This window comes from Artemia sp. Qi Xiang Cuo, chromosome 5 (genome assembly GCF_049724085.1).
Source record: "Artemia sp. Qi Xiang Cuo chromosome 5, ASM4972408v1, whole genome shotgun sequence".
Lineage (NCBI taxonomy): Eukaryota > Metazoa > Arthropoda > Branchiopoda > Anostraca > Artemiidae > Artemia > Artemia sp. Qi Xiang Cuo.
Window position 1 is genome coordinate 51,495,565 of NC_142798.1, and position 27,725 is coordinate 51,523,289.

The 27,725-nt window shown below is 36.4% G+C and overlaps 1 protein-coding gene across 1 annotated transcript; it reads right to left on the bottom strand.

The window, feature by feature from the left end:
• Nucleotides 1-6,804: 6,804 nt before the first annotated feature.
• LOC148952243 (bifunctional 3'-phosphoadenosine 5'-phosphosulfate synthase 2-like) lies at nucleotides 6,805-27,249 on the bottom strand. Its single transcript, XM_089088893.1, has 7 exons — nucleotides 27,175-27,249; nucleotides 25,040-25,237; nucleotides 22,783-23,016; nucleotides 18,995-19,192; nucleotides 11,356-11,562; nucleotides 8,671-8,947; nucleotides 6,805-7,019 (listed from the first exon to the last, which is right to left on the bottom strand). Exons 1-7 carry the CDS (start codon nucleotides 27,187-27,189, stop codon nucleotides 6,928-6,930), a joined length of 1,221 nt encoding a protein of 406 aa, XP_088945019.1. The 5' UTR covers nucleotides 27,190-27,249; the 3' UTR covers nucleotides 6,805-6,927.
• Between the last annotated feature and the right edge of the window lie 476 nt (nucleotides 27,250-27,725).

Below are 27,725 nucleotides of genomic sequence, written 5' to 3' on the forward strand. Positions count from 1 at the left end.
AATGTTGCCTGAGAACTTTCCCAGTGAAAACCCTGAACTGCGTCTTCGACCAAAAAGGAAATATTTTCTGCAAAGTCTAAAGGCAGGAGGACCTCATTGGAGCCGAGATTCTGCTTTAGTCGGTCTATGTAATTTTGCTGACGGACTGAAATGAAATGGTGTACTGTAAGGTTCCGGATTGACTCGACGAAATTCGGTATGAACACATCTATCGTTTCTTCTACTTGTCTAAGAACTGTTCGGTCCACATGTACCCACTCTTTATAGGTCACTGAATCAGATTCAGCTAGTTCCTCCCAGAGAAAACTCTCCAAGTCGTTTTGTTTATCCACAAAGACAGTGCACTTGTGCAGCATGCACATTTCATTTCTGATAGAGCATACAACTTTGGACATCAAATCCTCGAGCAAAATCCTTATATCAGCGCCTAATGATTTAAGCTTAGCATTTTGGTGGTACAGACAAACACATACCGAATGAACCCCACTTGAGCCAGCTGTAACACACCGGGGTGGCTTAAGCTCAGCAAATTTGCTGCGTCCGATTTTGAAATCCGGCTTGTCCTCATTGTCCTTCTTAAATAACTCGTAAAGTTCAGAAATATTGGCCAGCAGTAATTTCTTTTGTTTTTGTTCCCTTTTGCCATCGATTTTTACGGAGACGAAATCTTTCTTGCCTGGAAGCTGCCGGCTGTTGACGTCAGATTCATAAAAGTCCAGAACAGCCTGAACTACATGTGGCTTAAGAACATTAGGTGGCTTTTTTGAGGTCAAAAGAGGCAATATTCCTCCCTCCTTTCTGATATTCCTAGCTTTTCTAACAAGGAATTCCGATGCTTGGAAAAAATCAGATACTTTTTGCCGGGGCCATGTCGGAGGCACTAGAGTGAGAAGACTAAGTTTCCTAGATAATGTATCCGAGGTTTCAAGTTTGGTTTTCAGGGAAATACAGAAATCTTTTGTTTCTGTGTCGTTCATCAGAAAGGGGACAGATTCTTCAGCAGACTCCATAGAATTCTGAACCAATGACGAAGCTATGCATTTGCGCTTCAGCACAGGAGAGGAAGTAGCACTGGTTGGAACACTCAAAGCGACATTAATGATTTTGGAAACGGATTCTGCAACCGTTTCGGACTTCCGTTTAACGTAGTCGTTTTTTGTCCAACAGAGAGTTTTAAGGAATAAGGCTTGAGCGGCGAGGTCCCAATATTTTCAAATAAACTTGAAACAACTGTAGCTGCGTTCGCTGCAGATTTTCTTGAGGAACAATCAGGCTGGGAATTGTATGAGAAAGATCCGTCGTTAGAAACTTGGGGGATATTAACAATGTCATCATCGGACTCTTCGTAGGCACGATCGTCAATTTCGGTGCGGCATTCAGCACACACCTTGTAACCGGGACTAAGTTTGAAACGAGACAAGGTTCTAGCGTTTTCTAGTGTTATAGCTCTTGTTCCTTTCGGAGGACAAGAGGTGTGCAACTCAAATGCATCACAGCAGATTCTCGGAACAGCCTTAGCAAACTGATGAAGGTAGAATTGCTCATGATGAAAGCAAATACGCTCTATGGAGCTAATAAATGTTCTCAATAAAATTGTCTCGCGACTCTGATCTGAAAGTTCGGTAAACTGTTTAAGTCCTTCTTTGCGAAAAAATGTTTTCCTGTGACACTCGCTATTTAAATGAAGTCCAGCACAGCATTTTTCAAGAGCTATTTTTTCTAATTCCGACATCTAACAATCCTCATAGTACGGTATGAATTATACTTCATTCACGGTCAATAGCAATTATTCGACTGTGAGTGAAATATCTGAACTTCAAATAATTCGATGACGCATCCCACTAACTTACTCTGGAGAAAGGAATCGGTCAATTTGTGTGATTTCGATATTTGAATAAACTGTTTGGCAACAATGAATTTAAACTTGCAGCAGTTCATTCCGCATGCATTTTGTTAACTTGAAAAACGGTCCAACTTCAATCTTCTTTTAAAAATCAGGATCGAATTTTGGCATCGAGGTTTTTACGGTTTCAGGTAGGTCATGTTTGGTAGTTTAGGGCCTAATAAGTAGTTTTCCTGGATCGCGTTGCCTACAGAGCTTTTTTGGGGATGAAAAGTGACAATTTTCACAATTTGTCATAATTCTATGAAAATATCTCCGAAACTAAAAGCGATAGGACAAAATGCAAAACTTCCCTTTGTACCTGGTGACAAGAGGACAAGAATAAAAAAAAAATGGTATCCTAGCTCTTACCGTTAAGAATTTACAGATTTTTGAAGTTCTGCAGCTTCAAACAGTTCGTGGTAACGAACTGTAAGTAAGGAGCGACCCGGCTCAATGGTAACCGAAACTCTAGAAAACGGGTTTTTGATACCAATAGATACATCAAAAGAATCAGATTTCAATGCTGATTTCAAAGATATAACTTTCATCAAGTTTAGTGCTACTAATCAAAAGTTGCGCGCTTGAGAAAATTTGGCTGATTTTCGAAAAAAGGCGAAAAGACCCTCTAAAAGCTACAGAACCTTAATGAAAATCACACTATCATTTTCAGCGTATCAGAGAACCCTACTGCAGAGGTTTAAAGCTCTTATCTAAAAAATGTGGAATTTTGCATTTTTCGGCAGAAGAAAGATCACCGGTGCGTGTTTATTTGTTTGTTTGTTTTGTTTGTTGTTTTTCCTCCGGGGTGATAATATCAACCCATTGGTCCTAGAAGATCGTAGGAAGACTCGTTGGAACGGAAATTAAAAGTTCTAGTTCCATTCTTAAGTGACCAAAAAAAATGGAGGACAACTAGGCCCCTTCCCACGCTTATTGTTTCTCAAAGTCGCCTGATAAAAAATTTGAGATAGCCATTTTGTTCAACATGGTCTAAAATATGATAAATATGTCTTTTAGGATGACTTAATCCCCCGAAGTTCCCAGGGGGAGGGCTAAAAGTTATGAACTTTACCCAATGTTAACAGATAGTATTGGTTATTGGGAAGTATACAGAAGTTTTAAGGAGATTTTTTTTCTGGTAGTGGGAGGGAAGGGTGGGTCGGTGGTTATGTTGGAGGATCTGTTCATGAAGGAAGTTTTCATGGGGGAAGGGAAATTGCCATGAAGGGGGCGCCGGACTTGCCAGCATTATTTATTGGTTATTGGGAAATATACCACCATTTTCAGGAAGGATTTTTTCTGGAGGGGGGGGGGGGCTATACGTGGGGGGTAATCTGGAGAATATGTCCGTGGAGGATGTTTCTTTGGGGGACGGGAAATTTCTAGGAAGGGGGCGCCGGATTTCCAAGCATTATTTAAAAAACGATCAGAAATTAAATAAAAAAAAACAAGTTTTTTCAACTGAAATGTAAGAAGGAATATTAGAAATTAAAACCAACAGAAATTATAGCTTATGTGAGGGGGTTTTCCCCCAAGTCAATAACTCTCTCTTTACGCTACAGTTTTTTTTTAGTGCTTTCAAAAGAGCTATATATTCTAATTAAACGGCCTTTGTGATTCAGGGGTTTGTGAATCAAAATTTTGTTTAACTTTTAACGTAAAGAGCGTGGTATTAACTAAAGGGAGAACCCCCTCATATACGTAATAACATATACGTAATAAAAAAAACAACAAAAAAACAAGCGATACGGCTCACTAGTAATCGAAACTTTTAAAAACGGAATTTTGATGTCAATAAATGTATCACAAGAATGGGTTTATAATGCTGATTCTGAATATATAAATTTTATTAAGTTTAGTATTAATCATCAAAGGCTACGATCCTGAAAAAATTTACTTGATTTTTTACACAGGGGGTAAACATCCCCTATATTAACTAAAAAACGATCAGAAATTAAATAAAAAAAACAGGTTTTTTAAACTGAAAGTAAGGAGCGACATTAAAACTTAAAACGAACAGAAATTATTCCGTATATGAAAGGGGCTGTCCCCTCCTCAACGCCTCGCTCTTTACGCTAAAGTTTTTTATTGTTTTAAAAAATAATGTTGTGAGACAGAGTCAAACTTTAGCGTAAAGAGCGAGGCGTTGAGGAGGAAACAGCCCCTTTCATATACGGAATAATTTCTGTTCGTTTTAGGTTTTAATGTCGCTCCTTACTTTCAGTTTAAAAAACTTGTTTTTTTTTATTTATTCGCACAAGGGTTCAAAAACTTCGGTTGGCCGTCAGTTCTTCCGTCGTTATCGGATTGCCTCAATTTTTTCTATCCAACCTCTCCTGGCTATGTAGATAATTGGATAAATAATTGGAAAAAAAATACCAACTTTTTGGATTTTTTTTTTTAAAAAAACCCCTTTTTTTGCTAATTTTTAAAATTTGTAAATTTTTTCCCCAAAAAATAGCTTTCAAAAAAAAAAAAAAAAACCTGTGTGCACTATCAATGAAGAGAACAGCTGAGAATTTTTTCAGCAAAATTGGAATTTCACGCGCAGTCACGATTGAATCGATTTGGCGTGGATTGACCCATGCGCGCGCGCGCGCGCGCGTCGCGCGCGCGCGCGCGCGCGCGCGCGCGCGCGCGCGCGCGCGCGCGCGCGCGCGCGCGCGCGCGCGCGCGCGCGCGCGCGCGCGCGCGCGCGCGCGCGCTGCTGCGCGCGCGCGCGCGCGCGCGCGCGCGCGCGCGCGCGCGCGCGCGCGCGCGCGCGCGCGCGCGCGCGCGCATATATATATATATATATATATATATATATATATATATATATATATATATATATATATATAAATAATTAATACGATCTTAATCGAAATTAATACGATCTAAAATAATTAATACACTGGGTCAATACGATCACCACTGGAAAAAAAAAACAAAAAAAAACAGATAAACACGCATCCGTGATCTTTCTTTGGGCAAAAAATACATAATTCCACATTTTTACAGATAGGACCTTGAGACCTCTACATTAGGGTCAATAAGATTCTATGATTTTTAAGGGGTGTTTCCCCTTTTTTTGGAAAATAAGGCAAATTTTCTCAGGCTCGTAACTTTTGATGGGTATGATTAAACTTGATGAACTTTATATGTTCAAAATCAACATAAACATACAATTCTTTTGTTGTATCTATTGTTTTAAAAATTCTGTTTATAGAGTTTCGGTTACTATTGAGCCGGGTTCATCAAGTTTAATCATACCCAACAAAAGTTACGAGCCTGAGAAAATTTGCCTTATTTTCCAAAAAAAAGGGGAAACACCCCTTAAAAATCATAGAATCTTATTGACCCTAATGTAGAGGTTTCAAGGTCCTATCTGTAAAAATGTGGAATTTTGTATTTTTTGCCCGAAGAAAGATCACGGATGCGTGTTTATCTGTTTTTTGTTTTTTTTTTCAGTGGTGATCGTATTGACCCAGTGGTCCTACAATGTCGCGAAAGGGCTCATTCGAACAGAAATTAAAGGTTATAGTGCCCTTTTTAAGAGACCAAAAAGTTAGAGGGCAACTAGACCCCCTCCCACGCTAATTTTTTCTCAAAGTCACCAGATCAAAATTATGAGATAGCTATTTTGCTCAGCATAGTCGAAAAATCTAATAACTAAGTCTTTTAGAACGACTTAATCCCCCACAGTCCCCGGGGAAGGGCTGGAAGTTATGAACTTTTCCCATTGTTTACATACAGTATTGGTTATTGGGAATTATACAGACGTTTTCAGGGGGAATTTTTTCTGGTGGAGGAGGGGTTTTCGGATGGAGGGGATTACATGGGAGGATCTTTCCATGGGGGATTTTTTTATGGGGGAACAGAATTTCCATGAAGGGGGCGCTAGATTTCCCAGCATTATTTAAAAAACAATCAGAATTTAAATAAAAATAAGTTTTTTCAACTGAAAGTAAGGAGCAACAATAAAACTTAAAACGAACAGAAAATATTACGTATATAAGGGGGGCTGCCTCTCCTCAATAGCTCGCTCTTACGCTAAAGCTTTTTTTAACTTTTAAAAGAGGTTATTATTCTAATTAAACAGCCTTTGCGATTCAGGAGTCATTCTTAAATAAATGGAACAAAAATCAAACTTAGGTTATTATAAGGTTATTATTAGTTAGAAAAAGTAAAACTAATATGCAAATTTCATTTTAATTATTTATGTACGGTGAGCCAAAATGAAAACCTGAATTAATTCAAAAACGTTCAGAAATTAAATTAAAAAAACAAGTTTTTTTAACTGAAAGTAAGGAGCAAGATTAAAACTTAAAACGAACAGAAATTATACCGTGTATGAAAAAGGGGCTGTCCCCTCCTTAATACCCCGCTGTTTAGCTAAAGTTTGACTTTTTCTCACAGCTCTACTTTTTAAAACAATAAAAAACTTCAGCGTAAAGAGCGGGGCGTTGAGGAGGGGACAGCTCCTTTTATTTACGTAATAACTTCTGTTTGTTTTATGTTTTAATCTCGCTCCTTACTTTCAGTTAAAAAAACTTAATTATATATATATATATATATATATATATATATATATATATATATATATATATATATATATATATATATATATATATATATATATATATATATATATATATATATATATATATATATATATATATATATATATATATATATATATATATATATATATATATATATATATATATATATATATATATATATATATATATATATATATATATATATATATCCATTTAATGTAAAACGTCAGACTAAAGATTTTCTTTTGCAAAACAATATTGAGCTAGATACTAACGTACATCAAGGCTAAATTAGTTTTCATTTCATCATGTATTTAATCACATAAAAAAACAGAAAATGTGCTCAACACATTAAAAACTTCCAAGAACAAAAGACTAAAAAGAAAACAGGACATAAAAAAATCGCAAACAAACATAACGATTGCACTCAAATCCATCTCCCCCCATTCGAATCTTTTCATAAAAGCCAATAGTTGTGCGGCTGTTTTGTTTGAAGGTTCATTGTAAGCTTTGATAATAGTCGGACAGTACTTTCCACGCTTTCGGTGCCATGAAACCATCAGGGGGTAATTGTCCAAAGCGGGCTAAGGCTGAAAAAATATAGAGAATGAAACTAGAAATGGTGACCCGGGACACAAAAGACGCTAAATATTGGTGAAATTATTTTTAGAAAGCCAAAATAAGTCAGGTTTCCCATTAACAGCAAGTAAAACACTTTTCAGCTCAAATAGTTTTCCTTGTATTTTGGTTAAATTATGATAAACTCTGTTCTGGTCGCCATCTATAAGGACAAGACGTGTAGAGATCGCTCAAAACAGCGTAAGTTGGTGTACAGCATAATAGTATACATGGCAACATTAGCAATTTATATAGGACCATGCAGAGGTGTTTACTTCGAGAGCTATAACTAAAAATTATTTGTGGATTTTGTATCAAAAATATAAAAAAAAAATTCGAACCGATATATGCGAAGGAATTCCGGGTGAGCATTTAGTTGACATTTTATCCATAGTATAATCGTATTACATCATCTTTACAATTTGTTCTAGACAGGTCTTTTTTGCATCCCCCTGCCAAAACAAAAACATTTTACATGATTTTGGAATGGCCGTGTAAACAGCATAAAAAGGTTACTAAAATCAAGAATATCTATAAAACATGTAGAAAAAAATGGTATGGTTTAAAAAGCCAATGAATGGGAGTTGGAATCACACCTAAAGCAGGTGTGAATCACACCTTAAAATCACATCTTTTTTAACGCTGTAATGATATAATCTTACTTCAAAACGCAAAAAAAACATTAGCAGCCGTCATTGGTTCTCAAAAGCCCGTCTGACTAAAATAAAGGAACAGTTTTCGAATTTCCTAAGTTAACAATTAAAAACATATTGGATTTTCTTTATGCTAAACAACAACTGTGGTCAATCAGATGGAAGTTTCTTTCGTTATTTTTTGGATTACGTGTTTTCATCCTTTTCGGTTATTTTCTGGTATGTAAAAAACTTTTTCTTTTTCTTTTCATTGATAAAGGTTTTTGGATATGAAGTCGAAATGTTCAGACCTTTATTAGTACGTACATATTTTTTTCACAGTTTAAAAGTCTGGTTTAAAAGTTTTACCCGTTATTATATTTTCCTTGCATTTTAACAATAACTCAATTATTATTTTTCAAAATCTACGAATCCTGAAAAATCATAAGTACATATAAAAGTAAACTAAACTACATTACTCAAACTGCCAATAATACACAACGGAATATAGTCTTTTATTTTTTTTATTAATTTATTTTTTTTTTTTATTTTTTTTTTTTTTTATCAGCCGCGCCTTAGTTTGCAGTCAAGGAAAGTAAAGTGCGTCATGGCTCTGTCCAATCGTTCAAGATATACCAGTAAAGCTGATGAAAACTGTTGCCTTAGCAAGAAATGATACATTTTTTATCCAAAGAATACGGACTCTCCACACCTCCGCATTCATCAAACTTGGTTTTCATGAAGCAATTTACCATCTTCAAAATAAGCATTATCTTAAAATTTCCATTCGCAAACTCAATAAATGTAATTAGTATCATGTATTACAGCTATTTGCAATCACGAAGATGAAAATCTCCATAAACACTTGAAAAAAAGAATGACGAATTTTGATGCCAGATACAGTGAAAGTGGACTGTAAAAGAAGGCATCCCTTATTGATTGGTTCTTTATTAACTATACCACTATAAAATAATGCTAATAAAAAAGCTACCTCTCATTCTTGTGCCAGAAATAAATTCAAAGTCATCTTTTCGCTCCGGCTCAAAGAATGCCATAGAGCCAGTTTTTTTGTCATAAGCTGCAACCTTGAAAGGAATAATTTCCATTCCTTTTAGCCCAGGAGCCATAGATAGGACTTTTCCTCCATGAGTTGCTTCGTACAGATCCTTTTTAAGAGTAGAATCAGGATGGGGTACGCCGGCAGGATCCCTACCGACAATATAAAATTGTGCTCCAGCTGCCATTCTTGTACGCGCATGCCATTGGACCTAAAAAAGAAATCAATAAAAAACAGGTTAATCTTTAGAATTTGACACGAAAGGTGTTAGGACCTTACAATTCAATAAATTCAAAAATCTATGATTAAAAATATTATTTTGCTAACAGTAAAACGATATTTATTTGCAAATGATTATCTAAAATATATGAACTGGTAAAACTATAAATGGGAAAACTCGACTAGAATTTAATCTATTTGAACCAGTAAGGGGGGAGGGGCTGGGCCTAGCACTTTCAAAATTTAGAAAAAGATCTTATTTCGTGACTTCGAACTTCGTGACTGGAATATAATCATAGATTCACATAGGGCCCAGTCACAGAAGGGGTAGAATCTGATGCTTTGTCCTAGAGAGGAAAGTCAAAACACGAACAAAAGTACATTAAAGGCCAGAATCCAGAATGTTTCTGTTTTTTTCCGGGGACTCCAGCCACGATCCAGGATGTTTGTTCGGGGGGGGGGGGTACCCGATATTTTCCCGTAGACTTTGTCTAACATCCTGCGTAAGCTGATCAGAACCGTTTTTTCGACTCATTTTCGACTCGGTCAAAAATTTCGGGGGAGGGGGGGGTTCAAACCGGGTAACCCCCCCCCCCCTGGATACGGCCTTGGCTCCAGATAATCCTCTTGCCTGTGCGTAAATATGATCTGCTTAAAGCGTTTGAGATGGACTTTTTCCCCAATTTCAGTCATTTATGGTTAACTATCATAAAGCCATAAGAATAGAGATGGATGCAAATTATTAACGAGAAATGAGTTTCAATATTATATGGCAAAAAAAAAATTACACAAATTGAAATACACTTTAATCGTATAAACGAAGATAAAATGAATAAACTAAGAAAATTTTGCGAACTGTTTAAATAATTTACACAAATTGTGCGTATACTCCGGTTTCAATCCAAATTGCTTTAGTCCGACTTGATCAATTGTAGCGAAAGACACATTCAAATTTGCATGATTTTTGTTGAAATTCATATTATTTAATTCTTAAAGCACTTTTTTCGTAAAAACAAGATAGTTGTCGAGTGCACAATAAGAATATTATGAGTTTCTTTTTTTATGTGCTACTGTCTAAACAAAGTTAGCTCAAGCTAATTTTTTGTTTTGATTTTCTAGGCTTATTTGGCTTTTTTTTTATTCAAGATATTGGAATTTCTTAAGTTCTGCACTTGTCTCTTATTGAGAAGGAAGAACTGTAAGGCATTGGAAACTATGACCCACCTAAATATACATAAGGCAAGGCTGATAAAGTCTGAGAAATTTGACTTTTAAAGGAGTGAACGCAAAAACTCGTGTTCAATAGTTTTTTAGCTTTGGTTTATAGTTCTGAATCTCTAAAATTTTGTCAGAAATAAATTGACTAGGAAAAGGATCATACAAGACGATGACAATAGATAATTATGAAGAGTAAATAGTGTATTTAATAAATCCAAGATGAACAAATAATGTTGATAGTATAATTTGGAAGTCACTAGGTTGGCCTTATCATCAAAGAAAATTATGGCTTAGACAAAAATGTGGAAACTAGTATGGGTTAAAACGACTTGCAGATTTAAAGAGGCAAACCCACAGTTTATATAATTATCCAGTATGATCTTTCCCTATCTCACCCATTATAAAAACCCGGACCGAGGTGCGAGTGCTCCAGAGAACGTTTTTGCAGATATAAACATAAGCGGCATTAGATCTTTTCACGGGTAGACAAAGAATAAGCACCTACGGAACAAGTACTGACAAAACCACTTGGCCGGCTCACCAATAAGTGGACAATAAGTGCAGAAATAAGTGGGAGGAGCTTTTTGTTCCTACCGAGAATGAAGAGCCAGAAATCATCTGCGGTAAACTTACTGGATAATTATATAAACTGCGGGCAAACCAGACAACTTCAAGGTTAACTTATTTTCTACTGTCATTGCTACTGTACCAGGTGTGGCCTCACCTGCTGTAGGCAAGGCATAAAGATTGCAACTACCTATAAAAAGAGAGCAAAAATTCTATAGGGAGGAAGCATCTAAACTTAATCGAATTAATTTTGATGAACAGCCGCTCTTTGGAACTCGTTTTCCAGGATTTTTTTTTCATCTTTGAAACCTTTCTGTAGAAAAAAGCAAAGAGGAGCTTGAAAAGCCAACAACCAGTGTAATACCAATCAATGTAGCATCAATGTCACACTCTATACACCTCGGGTACAGTAGAACACGTTTCAGGCAAAAAAAATTTTTTAATGGACTATATCTGATCAACATTGTGCTACTTCTTCTTCGAAAAAGACTGAATTTAGCTGGTAAAACACTATGAATTTCTTATGCAATATTCAAAATCTACTCCCTCCCCTCCTGCGTCCCAACTGCGCAGGTACCGTTGGTGACTATTGCAAAATATCAAAATGAAAAATACCTCAGTAGGTCCAGCATATAGCATCGGGGAAGGAAAGATCGCCAAAACTGTATTGTCTGGGTTAAGAACATTTTCCTCCATAATAGCGGCATGTTGATTCATCCTAATTGGCAGAGGAACATCATCATCTTTAGTCCAGCCTCCAAGAGGATGGAGGAGGAGTACAGGATTTTTGAAACCTCTTTCAAGCAACGTCTCACGTGTGAACTGAAATAAATAGCTACGCTTCAAATTTTCTGTCAAAAGTTCAAAGTTCAACAGAAGTGGGTTACATCACATGTTTTTATTACAGTATTTATCTGATTAATTAATCTTTTTTACAAACAAATTTGTTACAAGACTTTTTTTTTTCTTTGTATTTTTTCTCTTTTTTTCTTAATTAGAAAAAAAACTACATGCAATAAGAAAAAGAAAACACAAAAAACAAAGCCAGTAGAAATAATTACAATAAAAACACGAGTAGGGGTGGTCTTTACGACGATAAAACTTTTCCAACATTGTTTAGCTGTTCTAGCCGATTGGTTAGCGCACTGGAATTGAAACTGTGAGAACAGCAGTTCGAGTCCTGGTGTCGTTGTTTATTTACTTTGGAACGGGGGTCCGTGATGTGACTCTGTAGGCTCAGCCAGAGTCGACCCAGCTCTAAATGGGTACCTGGAGAAATCTAGGGTAAAAACATGGGACGCGTCGGATGATTTGCCCTCAACCACGTAATGCACTCATGACCGAAGGCAGTGAATCAGGAGATCGATACCTGCACAACGCAGACTATTTGGTCAGCAAAAGTTTTTTAAGTAAGTTTTTTTTTGTCTATTGTCTATTGTAAGTAAGTTTTTTTTTATTACAAAAACCAATCTACATGTAGCCTACTTCGACCTCCATTCCTCACCCAAAATGATCACCACTAGAAAAAAGGTAACCTTCCAAAGTGATAACATGGTTATGAAGGATATTCCATAGTCTTTCAAGCTCCACAACAAAGGTTCAAAAGTTAACATTTGAAATATGTATCATTATTGGAGCACAAATACAAAAATGATCATAAGTGGTAGGTCAAATAAAGCTGAGAAATTTGGCAAAAGTACTGAAAGATTTTTGGAAGGTTTTGCCACCACTCCTTCCCTACGTAAGGGATAAAAGATAGCATGAAAATAGGTCCTAACTTTAAAACTACACTGAGTTTCCGGCTCAAATCCCTGGAGCCGTCTTAGGAAAGGCTAGAGCCCATGAGAAGAAGATTCTAAGCCAGGCTTGGTTTCTGGCTTTCTCAACTTTAAAGCAGACTCTTTCAGAGCCTTACAGTTATTTGGCTCTTTCAGAGCCAAAGTTTCCTGTTTCGAAAAAGCCAAAAAGTTTTAAGGACTCTTTCAGAGCCAGGAACAGAGACAACATCTTAAATAAACCTATCATGCTCTAATTGGAGCTGTAGGTCAGTCCGTGAAAGTTTTGTCAACACAGTATAAAAATCTAAAAACCATGGTTCAATATTTTTGTGAACTTTCTTTTAATTTGCTTTTTGTTTTAGTTAGCTTAATAGTAAAATATTCTGTTTAATGGTAAATAATAAAAGTGTTTATAGTAAAAGTAGTCGATCCAATGTCAGCTATAATGTAAGTTAATTGTTAATTTTATTTTCTTCACGTCTTTTATATTGTAGCTTTTTGGAAATAAATATCAATACCCTCTATTTATGCTCATACACAAGTAGTCAGTGATCCAAGACTCGCTATCGTTCAAAAACAGAGAAGGGGTGGCTCACATCAGCTGCAGTTGGTTTGAGGGTGGATACTTGGGTAATCAGGGGCGCTTATAAACGAATATCGGGGTGCACAAGTTCACACACGTGTAGAACATGGTCATTTTAGCCTATAAAGTCAAATTTGGCATATAACGAAGTCCTACCGCTCTTGATTTTTTTACATGGTAAAATAAATTGAAAACTTTATAAACTTGACATATTCTGAATTCTAAGAACAAGTACTTTCATCTGGTATTTTTTGTTTTTCCCCACAACCTTTATTTTTTTTTAGTTAACCCCTATTTAATTATGAAAACAAGGTTTTTTAATATACTTTGTCTTAGTTTTTTCGGTTTTTCTGAAATTTTTGCCTACATTAGTATATTTTTTTATGCTGTATTTGGATTCTGATCGTTATTACGAGTCATACAATGTGCCTCTTTTCCAAAAAATCTTAATTCTTGAGCATCTATTTATTTTTTTCTAAATAACGTCATAGCTTTCAGAAATTAGCCTACAATGACCACGTTTTTTCTTAAATTTATTTTAGCTGTTAAAAAAATGCAAACGAATCAAACTGCACATCATTCGAACGGTCAGAATGTCTTTTACACGCTGTTAATAAAAACAAAGTCGAGACTTGAATCTGCAAGAATTTATAATCGTTTGATGGAAAACATTCCCCCCCCCCCCCAAAAAAAAAACTAAATTTTCTAAACAGTGGCGTTTTACTCGAAATAGTTTCAACACAACCTATAATTTTTATCTCACCAAACAATAGATCACTCTTTTTTTTAATAAAATATTGTATTTATATTTTATACATCTAATATTTTTTAACCAGAAAAAAAAAAAAACAACAGATGCCTCATTCTGCGATCGCATGCGCGACTTTGGTTTCCATAGCAATAAAAAACCTGAGCATCCTACATATCGGGTTTTAGTTGCATAAAGTAGCGAAAGTTACAACCTAAAAAAAGGAAAGGATTTAGGATATCTATCTGATCTAGCTAAAGGTAAGGGTTCCGGTAATAATGATTTTAGTGGGTGTCAGTTGTCTTGCATGAGGTACACCATGTTTTCTAGCCGAGTAATGTTGTTTCATTGTTGTGTTTTCATTGTCGGGTTTTCATTCTTGTGTTACAATTGTTGTGTTTTCTACTGACATTCAGTTTGTTCCGTTCCTCTGACCGAGGGCTCCACAACTTAGGACTGATGTACATTCCATGTCGAAATTAATCCAGATACTCGGATTTTTACTTTTATTGCAAATTTTTTTGATGAATTCTGATTTTTAACGATGATTTATTTTCTACAGGTTGCTTGTCAACGTCTCCTGCAGACTTCGGAAGAATTGTTGATGGGACTTGTGTGTTGAGCAGAAATTTCGGGAGGATTCCCCAGAAAAAAGCCCAACAGATGGTAACCGGCAACCTTCTTGGCACTCAAGCTAGTGAACATACCTGGAAGGTTAAAACCCCCAGGAAAACCTGACCTTGTGACTCGGCTTCCTTACTTTCTTTGTTTGAAAATAGTTACGAGACTCTGATGCCATTCTCGGTGCCGAGCCTGGACCTCTGCTGGACGCTTTGTAGGCCGTGTCCTACGAAACTTCTTGAAGTAGAACTTGAAGAACCAACTCCCAGTTGGAAAGCCTTCAACGCAAGAATCGTTCCTTTCTTTGTGTAGCAAAACCACCGTGGGTTACTTACCCTTGCCTCCCTATTCACCAACATCCTGTGAAGTCGTAGCCTCTGCCACTAGCATCTGACAGAAAACAGCAGCGAAGCTTGAAAACAAGTACACAGTCATCAGTCAGGATCTAGCTGTTTATGAAATAAGCCAAGGCCCTTGAAAGTCCTAGCCCAAAAAATTCTCTAATCTAGTTCTCTTATTGGGCGGTTTTCACAAGCTCATGAACATTTTGAAAGCGGTTGGATCTCTCATGGATGGAGCAGGACTAAAAGAAGTTATTTATGTGGCAGAGATTCTGAGGAATGGTACTGCCAATAAGGTCCTTTCAGGAAAGAACATGTACCAGGCACTCCATGCTCACTTCCAGGTCTACGAAGGAATGAACGCACTTTGGTGGGAGGCATTTGAGAACTGGCTTGAAACATTCTGCTTCGTTTTAGTGCCTTCTACAGTCAAGAAACTTCGAATCCTGAGTGATGCAATTGAACGCTTCAAAAGCGAAACTAGTTCCGAAGCATGTAAACAGATAGGAGATGCGTTAGACAGCATTGCTCCGCTCTTCTCGAAGTACAACAAGTCCAGATCCACCGTAAGTAATCATAGCCTCTGGATCAACTATTTAGATCTTATCCGTAGCGGGAACGACTATCTTTATGCTGAAAGAGCTGCGGACTGGGGATCACACTTAAACACCACAAAAGAGATGATTCCAATTTTCTTCACATCTGGAAACCATAAAAACGCCGCAGCTGCGCTTAACTAGCAATAAGAAATGCTACGCATGCCTGAAAAAGCGCCAGAAGTTCAAATAGGTTTTGTAATTGACAATTGTGTTATTAGAAAAATAACCAAGTCGTTTAGCAGCATTTCATACGATCTGATTTTAGAGTGGACCTTGAATCAAAACGCTGAAAATGCTGAAAGCAAACCTGAATATGGATGACGAGGCAATGAAGCATCATGAAGATACCACTGCGTTTACGAATTTGACAATAAAAGGCCGAAATTGGGTTATGGACTTGGAAGAGTTGTTTGGAAACCCATTCGAGACGACGAGAACAGAGCTTCACGACTTTATAACAGGGGATAAAGCTCCAGAAGCCGTAACAAATAGTCTGCCGAACCTCCAAGAAACTGGCTTCGATGCCATGAGCTGGTATCTCGAAGGAACATCCACGAAAATAAAAGTTGGCATAGAACAAACTTTCGCCTTTGTTGCCAAAAAAGGAAAAAAGAAAGAGCCACAAAAAAGATATTTTTGGGAAACTGAGCTGCTTAAACCAGCTCTGCGTCTAGCAAATTCAACACAAACTTCGTCCCTCTGTGAGATACTGAAGTAAGAGCTACAGCCATTTCCGGCCTCACTTGCAGTATTATCATCAAGCCATAGGGAGCCTCAGCTACGTACTGGTACAAAGTCAACAGTCTTGAACTACATTCTGTAACAGTCTGGCTTGCAGTCATGGCAAAAAAGATTCCACATACGCTTTTTGAAGAATCTCCTCGATCTGACTATATAGTTAATGTCATGAGTGTCATAAGGTGTTATCGACCAGAATAAAATGAGACGCTAGCATATTTTCGAATAAGAGTTTACGATGGGATTCTTAGGAGCATACCCGAAGCTGGTCAGTGTATCCATTTGGTTGGTGACAGGTATGACGGTCTTAGCGACGATAGAACCCGTGATGACTACTCGTTCAACCTCAAAGAAGCATCTAGCTGTCGAGAAAGAAGAGGATATCCTAGAGGAATATTTCCAGCCCGTTCACTTCCTCCAGAAAAGCTGCAACACTCTGGGACGGGATTCTCAGTAGTCGCTCAGCCAAAGGTCGACTATTGAAAGTTCTTTTCGAGGTCTGGAAGTACAAAATTTCGACCCGTCTGATGGTTCATCTCGCCCCATGGAAGCTCTGTTGATGACGATCTCTCGTCTTGCCATGAGGAAGCAGACACTCAGGTGTTATACCAAACAGCAGTTGCCGCAAGACGTTGGCTTGTATTGCCGCAATACAATCCAACGATACTGATATCGTCTTACTAGCTACATACTACTTCCGGTATCTTGCCAGTCTCAGACTCAAGCAGCTCTGGGTTAAGTTTCCGTCCTACTGCATACCTATTCATACGGCACCACAAAAACCTGGAGTAACATTTTGAAACGCCTTGCCGCATGTCCAAAGCTTGAGTAAATGTGACACCACAAGCTTTCTGTATGGAATTGGAAAGGTCCGCTTTTTTCCAGCTGCGAAGTCTTCAGAGACTTTGTTGGGGTATTTAGGTGATGAAGTTCGAGCCCTTGCAGAGAAGCCATCATTTGTGCAAATTGATGGTTTAATCAACGTCTGTAAGCACCTTGTGGGTACAGTGTATGGCAGAAGTGCGACTAACTTCAATAGTCTGAATGATCTTCGAGCACATTTGTACCCAACATTGGAGGATTTGCGGCGTTTACCACCAACTGATATATTGTTTCTGCTTCATTTGAAAAGATCCATGTTCCAGTCACTGATTTGGATCCAAAGCCACAAACCCTCAGGCTATCGATATGGGCTGGAGAATTGAAGATCATGAACTGAAGCCAGACCTAGTTTCTACGATGACGCATGGGCTAGCATCGCTTTCGTTTTGCAACTGTGACAAGACAAGGTGTGGCTCATACTGCAAAATGCTTCAAAATAGGTTTCTGTGACAGCGCATGCAAGTGTGGAGCTGACCCCCAAAAATGCCTACTTTACAATGTGAATCACAACGAGTCCGAAGATGAAGATGAAGAAGAAAAATAGATTTGAGCCACCGTTTCACGTTCAGTTTTAAATATTTGATTTTTATTGTTTTGATATTAAACTGCTAATGCACTCGTCTAAACCTTACTTTCAGCTGATCATGACAGTTACCATCCACTACATCAGTGGCCGTTGACCCAGTCTAACCGATTGGATCATTGGCCCCCGCTATACTTGGATTTAAAGAGAATAGTATCTTAAATCAGCCTTAGTCCCCTCTGCACCACACGTTAACACGGCTTCGCCACCTTGAGGCTCGTCCGCTATATAAGCCTACGTAAGCCAGATTGTATCTACTACTACAGAAAAAATAAATAGTTGCTCAAGAATTAAGATTTTTTTTTTGGAAAAGAGGCACATGGTTTGACTCATAATGACGAGAAGAATTCAAATAAAGCATAAAAAATATACAAAATTCGCGCATGCGATCGCAGAACGAGGCATCTGTTTTTGTTTTCCTGGTTAAAAAAATTAGTTGCATAGAATGTAAATACATCATTTGATTCAAAAAAGAGCGATCTATCGTTTGGTTAGATAAAAATGATAGATTGTCTTGAAAATATTTCGAGTAAAACGCCACAATCAGAAATTTTTCTCTTTTTTTTGGGGGGGGGGGTCTTGTTCAAACACTTATGTATTCTTGCAGACTCAAGCCACGACTTTGTTTTTATTATCAACGTGTAACGGACATTCTGACGGTTCGAATGATTGCAGGTTGATTCGTTTTCATTTTTTTTTAACAGCTAAAAAAAAAACAAAAAAACTTAGTCATTGTAGACTAATTTCTTAAAGCTATGACGTTATTTAGAAAAAATAAATAGTTCCTCAAGAATTAAGAATTTTTTAAAAAGAGGTACATGATTTGACTCGTAATAATGAGCAAAATTCCAATAAAGCATAAAAAGATATACTTATGTAAGAAAAAATTTCAGAAAAGCTGAAAAAACTAAGAAGAAGTATATATAAAAACCTTGTTTTCAAAATTAAATAAGGGTTAACAAAAAAAAAAAAGGCTGTGGGGAAAAACTTAAAATATCAGGTGAAAGTACTTGTTCTTGGAATTCAGAATCTGTCAAGTTTATAAAGTTTTCCATTTATTTTATCGTGTAAATGAATCAAGAGCGGTATGACGTCGTTATAGGCCAAATTTAAATTTATAGGCTAAAATGACCCTGTTCTACACACGTGCGAACTTGTGCACCCTGATATTCGTTATCAGCGCCCCCGATTACTCTGGAATCCACCCTCAAACCAACTGCAGCGAATATGAGCCACCCCTTGAATGATAACGGTCCCTGGATCACTGACTAAAGTCAATTTACTATATTCACCAATATTTACATCAATCAATAATTATTTAGCAAAATTATGAACTGATCTGGAAATTTGCTTTAATATAAAGCATTACGCTAAACGGTACCTGCATCAACAAAGCGTGGCCATTATGAATTGGATTCCTAAGTTGGAATGCAAAGACGGCATCTGCTTTCATTTCTGCAAATTTGGTCCGGAGTTCGTTAGGAGTCAATCGATATTTATCCAGTCCATCGTTCCATCTGATTCGCTCAATCACTTCGAGGTCTCCTCCCACTAGCCAATCACCACTTTCCATGATCATCTACAAGATATTTAATTGTATACTCACACATTATGAAATGTGTCAATATGTTAACACTATCCTTAAAAAAAAAATTTTTAGAGTCAATTGTTTCAAGACGGGAAAGGCGAACTCTATTTTTTTTTTTTTTCAAGAATAATCAAAATATCCAAAGCAGTTGTGAAGAACTGCGAATTTTGAGTGCATTTTACTGTGAGATTCCTTTTCTCTAATTTGTTCAAATTGAAGCGAAGAGAGGGATCATCATAAATAAATCATAGCTTACATAGCTTAATTACATAGCTTACAATACATAGCTGAATCAGATTTGCGGACAGTGAAAAAAAAAATCCACAGAACTTAATTAAATTTAAAGGAAAAAAAATTGTAATTTCTGATTATATACATATATCCTTTGTGAGCTCCAATCTTGAGTAAATGCCAGGCTTCCACCAGTTCAATTAGAAGGTGTTTCTGATTAATCTCAAAGGAAAATCCTGACCCAAAAGCGAGTAAGAAATAATATTTATAAAGTCAACTAAAAGAAGCCTCTCCCAATAATGGGATCGTTTAGTGCCATGAGAAATTTTAATTTAAAAACTAAAATTTCCGAAGTTTAATAAAACAAAACTGTTCAAAAATAAAAACTTTAAATATTTTTTTGTAACATCAACATATCTTGAAAAATAGCGATGTATTTTGATAATAGATTTTAAATAGATAAGACATCTGGAGAGACGATAGTTTAAAATGGTCTTTCGACTTCAAAATGTGATGATACCTTAATCAATTAATCACTCCTATGGAAAGGTGCAATCTAAGGTCATTACAACTCAAAATTATTCAGCAATCAAAGAAGTCCTATCAAGCTCTGTCCTGGATATAACTGCAGTAAAATTTCAAATCCTTATTGCCACAGCATCTTACTATCAGAAATCAAAGGGAAATCGGATTATTTAATTTTATATCCATTCATTCGACTCTTTTGCAGCACCGTGGATTGATGCTCTGCTTGGAAATACGGGGCCCAGGGATCGATCCCTGAGGTAAGGTTGAGCGACAGGCTTACTACTTGTCCTTGAAAAAAAAGACCCAGCAACTGAAATATCGACTCGATGCCCTGTGCACTAGCACAGGACCTCTTGCACCAGCAAGAGGACAGATCCTCTTGAGGATCTGTCCTCTTGCTGGTGCTAAATATCTCTTGCTGGTGCGATATTTTGCTGGTGCAAAATATCGGGCAACCGTGGATTGATGCTCTGCTTACTACTTGTCCTTGTAAAAAAAGACCCAGCAACTGAAATATCGACTCGATGCCCTGTGCACTAGCACAGGACCTCTTGCACCAACAAGAGGACAGATCCTCTTGAGGATCTTATCTTTATCCTCTTCATTCACCCAGTCAGAATTATGATACTGCTAAAAGTTTCTCATAGAGAATCATATAAACTTGCTGATACATTTGTTTTTTTAAATTGTACTAAACCATTTTGAACGAAATATTCCAAATAAAAAAGAGAAGAAAACCGGCCAACTTCAAAACATAATTCTGTAGTAGATAAAGCATAATCTCACCTATCAGTTGATAGCAAGAATGTACTAGGTAGAAATACTGAAACTGTAAGGGACACAGAAAAATAACATACCATAAACTAAGACAGGCAAAACAAACCGATATTAATACCAAGTTGAAGCAAAGCTCATCATGCATTTGCTCTACAGCTAGTGCGCCTATGTCACTTTTGGCCAAAAATTTTAAAGCTGTGAACCAAAACATTAAAACTATTGAACTTCAAAAAATAGCCTGAATGGAGGCTTAAAGGAGATGCCACTCAAATATAATTAAGCCACAACACCAGCCAGATTTAAACAGAGCTTTCTACTATCTTATCTGACTGATGACTTCATTCTGAGGTAATCTAACGTGGGAAGTATATATTTTTTTCTTATTTTTCTTTCTACAAATTTTTCGTAGCCTAGGCGGTTATTATAAAGCAATGGAATCGGTTTTGTACTAGACGGTGAATCGTCTTGCGGAAATTTAAAATAAATATATATGTATTTCGAGCAGATACAACCAAAGACTATCGGTGACTTATAAGAATGGAAATTACCGCTAGTGTCAAAAATGAAAACATTAACGTCGACTAGCCTTTGGCGTTTCTTTACATATTTCTCAGTGTCATAATAAGAAAAATTTAATATAATTAGTGTGAATTGTAAAATGAGTGTAGTAATGAGTATCTGACCGGCGTTTCTGACAGAAAAACAATTACAATGCCTGTTTGAGACGCCAAACACTAGATGGCGTTGACGGTTTGTGGCCACTAAGGCCAGTTCCCACTCTTATAAGTTACCCATATTCGTTGGGTGTTTATTCTTTGACTCGGTAATAAATGACTGGATTCTTTTGTTTGACGTCGTCTTATTCAACATACGTAAACAAAACAGTTTATGCTTGAAAAATCCATACTTGTTGAAAAAGCAAAATTATGTCAGCAGTGAGTTTTAATCTCGTGAGATCTTCTGCCCTTTAGGCAGATTATTTTAACGGTACCAATCAACTTGTACTGGTCTCATAGATTATGAAACTGGCAATGACTTCATGAGTTGCGCAATTTGCAATGCTTATTTTCATTAATAAATTCAACATAAGATTTCACAAGGTTTCAGACTTAATTACAAGTACAGACAATATCTTATACCTATTAAATAGCCAATAAGTACACATTTTGTATGGGTATTACAAAAAGGTCTTCTTTGCCATTAAATAGCCAAAGTGTAAGCAATCGTTTCTAAATTTCCCAGACTTCAGTGGGATTGAGCTGTCCATCCCTTTCCCTTTTGGAAAAGCTCTGTGGTTAGTATGCGTTTCCAAATACCGAAACAAGCTATTGAAAGCAGTTTTTAGCAACATAGAAGATGATGGAACCACATCTTTAGTAAACTGGACTGTTGAACTAGTTTTAAAGCACAGCAGAGGCGTCAATTGGGAGGGGGAAGGTAATTTGCCCCCCAAGACGTTCGGCCTCTCACACTAGATTTCAAAAAACGCCTTTTTCGGTATTTTACTTTAAAATGGCTTTTTTGGTATAATCAAAGAAAAACCAAGAAAATTTCCCCCCCCCCCAAGATTTTGATAAAAGTCCATCTCAATAACATTTCCAGGAATTAATGCCACTGAGGCATAAATTTATTATCTTAAATAGATAAGATACATAATGGAAATAGCCGTATAAGATACAAGCAGGTAAAGAATGAAACTGTGGTTAGCTGAAACACGGTTCTTCGTCACAGAATGAACAGGGATTAAATTTTTCATTAATACGTTTTCATTAATTCAAAATCATTATTTCCAAACAAATTTGTAAAATATTTTTCTTACAAATGGGTAAAAGCGATTAATTAGTACTATTAATTACGCTTAATTAACAGTGGTTTAGATTTCAGTATTCTTATAATTATTTATTTTTGAGATGTTTGCCGAAATTGATTGGCAAAGAGGAATAATTAAATGAAGATCACCGGCTGTCGTATTCTCACAAACTCACAGGCTACCTATTTTAATTCAATAGACGCTACAGTTCTAAATCAGCTCAAAAATAGCAAACCTTAATGCTAGGATGCCCTGGATTCGTCGTTCCAAACGTGCGCGCACACCTTTCTTCTTTTCTATGTTCAAAGAACTCTGGCATTCTCATAATAGCCACTGGTGCTCCATTATACTTCAAGGTGAAAGCAGAAGTATCTTTCAGCTTTTCCTTCTCATCTGTTGTGATCGGTAGAACAATTGGTATTGAAAGGCTAGATTTACCTTCGTCAAGTAGGCAGTTGAAATGTTGAATCTGAAAATACAATTTCTTAAAAGTTAGATTTAGCCGTTTTATTTGACTGTCTGTCTTCATTAGATCTCAAATATTTAAAAAAATTCCAAGAGGTTTTCTTTGTTTTATTAATAAATTTCCTACCAGTACTAACGAGAGAAATGTGTATTTTTTCTTAATCAGAACCTGTTTTCTTAAGTCTTCTCATAGCCTGGATTTTTTCCAGCAATAATACCTCGAAAAAAATTGTCAAACCTAGACTGATTTTAGGCCATACTTGGAAACTTATCCTAACAAGAATGTTGCAGTAAATTTCCATCGATATACAGACTAAGGGCAAAACCACCAGTTGATATTATAGTGGGTAGGGTACTTTCACCCCCCCCCCCCCTCCTTGCCCAGTTATTCGCGTTAAGCCAAATAAATGGTTATTTTTTTCATTTTTAGGGCTTGACTAATATTATTATTAGTTTTTTTTTTTTTTTTTTTTTTCTGTAGCAAAATAAAGCATGCTTGAGCATCAAACACGAAATCTCTGGTTTGTATGTTGAAATTTACAATTAAACTGCTACGTTGCATTAATGATTATTTCTGCCGTTTGCGCAAGGAAAATGAAAGAAAAGGTTCAGTGGGTTCAATGATATTGTCGAACCCCCAGATTCTCGAATGAACAATAAGTTTATCGATTTTTCTTAGAAAAGATTGAAGTCCAATACAACAAGAGTAATAGTAAAGTCTGTGAATTCGTGAACGTTAACATAACTTATTCCAAGTTGGAATACAAACAACCTAACTGAAGAATACTCTGAAGGAACCGAAGCACATTTGGCATCAAATGTAGCCCTTTCTTTTCTCGTCCCAGCTACTCAAGTTTAATAACTGTTTGACGAGATGGAAATGGCAGTGACACACTTTTATGAAGTGAAATCTTGCCTTGGCTAAGTTAACTCTATGCTATTTTATAACATACTTTTCTATAAGCATTATTACTACTACTACTACTACTAACAACTCACCGCAGCACCAAGCCGCCTGAGGCCAACACAGCTACGCACGCTCCTCCTCCACCTCAATCTATTCAAAGCCACCCTTTTTACACCCGCCCACGAAGTTCCTATTTCCTTTAAATCTTTCTTTATGACTTTCTTTATGAAGTCCATTATTGCTGCCTCTAAATATAGAAAATTTGTTTATTACGCTTATTTTGAGTGCCTGCTAATTAAAAGGCAAGCTACGTGGTGTATTGCTTTCTGAGCTTCCAGGGAATAACTTTTGGTTGACATTTCCACGAGCTTATCTCCCTGTTCCCACTAGACCAAGATCGAACCGTATCGTTGAAAAGTCATATTATTGTTATGGCTTGTTTTCAAAGGATCAGCACAAGCACTTTGAAACCAAATATAATCACATTATTATTACAAAGACTAAAAGAAATTTCTAAGGATTTCATAATTTTAAAGCAAACACAAATAAAGTTTACCTTTTCTTTCAGAAGGGTAGTTAATCACGAAAAAACTGTAAAAATCGCAACATGAAGCTGATTATATAAAGACGGATCGTTACAAGGTAAGGTCCATGCAAAGATAAGAATTGAAGTTAAATTTCGCCTGTCTAATTACAGTTCGAAAAAAGGAGCTGCACAGGATACACAATATGTCCTTGGTGGTTTGTTAACCTCCTTATTTGGTTTCCTTACTATATTCTTCTTACCACCTATATCTAATTTCCAACTATTTCCGTGGGAGAGAAAACGAGTCGTCTTCCGCATATCAAAAGTTCAAAGCTCGATTTAATATTTCCATTTTTGATTCAGAGTTGAATCTGCGAAGAGATTGTAGTGTAGATGCAGCTTATAAGCTATCGAAGCCCCTGGCAGGCCTAGCAGTTTGAATCTTTTCGTAGCAAAATGATAAAATAAGTCAGCCCATTAGTTTTTTACTTTAAGGAGAGAATACAATTAACATTAGATTCTTTTCTTTCTGTTTTCTGCACTGTTGAACAAATTTCAATCGAGTCATTCATAGCTTATGAATAAGTCACTTACCTGAAGATATTCTCTTTCTCGCATAAATCCTTTCAATGGTGAAGCCCATCCTTCACTGAGAACTTGCACCCATTGCAAGTCTACAGTAAATATTTCAACAGAAGGCAAAACACTTGCTTCATGACGTGCAGCTTCAAGACGTTGTACAGGCACGAGAAGCTCATGAACTCCAACAAGGAGAGCTCGGGGTATGATGCCCTATAAAATTTTAAAGGGTGTCAAAAACAGTTACAATCCACAACATGAGAGGAAGAACTAGTTCAATGCCTAGAGTTCTAACTATAAAATATTCTATATTTGCTGATTTAGTCTTTGAGGTAACTACAAATTATTTTGCAAATACTGAACATATATACTATGACAAGCTTTGGGTATAAATGTGGTTGTGAATATTATATTAATTAATATTCAGGTCCTGGGACGAGACTAAGAAATCAAGGAACATTATTGGTTTTTTAATTTAACATTGAACTGTAATAAAGACCTGGATATAAATGAAAAGCAGCATCTACACTTAACACGTTTTCAGGAATAAATAAACCTTGTGAAATTGCTGTCATGTTCAGCTGCAGCAATTTGAAAGAAGTTCAAAAACTTTCTCTCAAACATTAGATTAATGGAAACCATTTTGTTCTCAAGATGCTTCAAGTTTCCTCAATATACTTATGTCTGTGTTTATTATACGCTACAGATAGTAGGGATTTTTATTTTCAATGGCGGTAAAAAAAAGAAATTAGATTATTATTTATAGTCTCCAGGACTAGCGTTACTTTACTTTTTTTTTAATAAAAAATCAATCTCAGGGTGGATACACAACAATTTGTCTAATCAAGAGAATTTTGAAAGAGAAAATGTTATTCGTCTCCCCAAAATTTGTTATCTGCTTGTTCGATTGCAGAAATGATCTAGAAACAAAGCTTTTAGTGTGAAACTACTTTTCTTGCAAAAAACTTCACTTGTTCAAACAGCTGGTCATAACCAACAGAAAAAATAAAAGGCCCTGCAGTCGCATTTCAAATCGCTTCTTTTGTTTGTTGTCTTGTTAAATTTATGAGATATACTTAATATACTCGAATTAAGCAACGACAGGCATGCTTGATGTCAAGTACACTATTGTTTTATCATCAGAAAAGTGGAAAGCAGAACAGTTCGTCAAAACACTTGGCCCCGCGACGAACTACCGCGAGGAGAAATTTCAGCAGAACTTTTTTCATACGAGCCATGTTTAACTTCTCTAAAAGTGGTTTCAACTGTCTCATATAGTAAAATAACCATTGCCAGGATTAGCAATAAGCAATGCTTATTTCTAGTACTTAAATTCAGGCTTTTAAAAATAATCGAAAGAATTAAAAAGAAAGAAGGTTAACTCTAAATAATTCTTAATAAAAGGAAAAACATTTCAAGCACAAGCGCTTGAAAAACAAAGTCTTTTCAGTACTTCGGACTGGTCTGGAGGTGGGGTTATGGATGGATTCATCTTTGTATACACGCATGTTCTAGTGCTTTAAAATAAAATGTCTTTTCCATTGTTTCATAAAACAGGATAAATAAGAAAAGAACTTCCCATGGTAAGAAAAAGAGGGAACACATTTGAAATAACCTTGAGTTGTTTAATCTAAATTCTGTTTAATAATGAAAACATTAATTACACTCCTATAGACACAAAATAAAAATAGAAAACAAAAAACATAGAACACTGCTATATTTTAATTTACCAGAGTATAGAAATCCCAAAGGAAGAAAAAAATATTCCATATTTGGAAGAGAAAAAACGGTACTATCCCATTACGCGGGCCTCTCGGGTTAATCACTATAGACTAGGCAATGATAAAACCCGTTTTTGACGTCTTAACTGTTATAGAGCAGTTAATGATAGCAAGGTTTTCAATACGTATACAATCTTAAACCTTGTTTTTTTTAGGTTTAGGGGGGAGAGGTACCTCGGTTAGGTTACGTATTTAATATATGCAATGCTTTACCCCCCCCCCCCCACCCCTAATGTGCAAATATATATCCCAAATTTGTTTCTAAATTATTATATATTCATCCTATTTTATTTTATTTCATTAGCATTAACCAAACTTGACTTTTTCGAGAGGCTCGCATAATGGGATAGAACGAAAAAAACTACTTACATTTTCAACAAGCATGTGGACAAGCTGTTCAAGACATACTTCTACATTGTTTTTCGCAGTTTCAACGCTAATATCAGGATTTTTCGCTAATAGCAAAAATATCTACCTTTTCTATTTTCGCTTCTTTTCCGTCTATTTGCTGAAATTACCATTGTTTTTTTGGGCTATTTAATTTTCTTATTCGTTTAGTATTTTTGCTCGTTTGTCATAAGTCCAGATGAGTAAAATAAAGAACGGAAACAGAAACCAGAAAAAAAATGTAGAACAATGAATATAACCCAAAAGAGAAGATAATTACCAAAAAATACAAAACAAAAACTTATTTGACTTAGATCTCCTGCCAGGTACTACTCGGCGTAGAGAGTGACGTCTGCCTCCTCCATCCACTTCAGTTCATTGCAAGGGTTTGCGCTTCACTCGGTCTGATATTTGCCATCGCTAGGAACACAGATACGCTGTCAGACCATCGCTTCATTCCGACCGGCTTTGACAGGATCAAAGTTGAAGATCACCTTTGCAGTTAAGTTCGGGGGCATTCGAAATAGATGTCC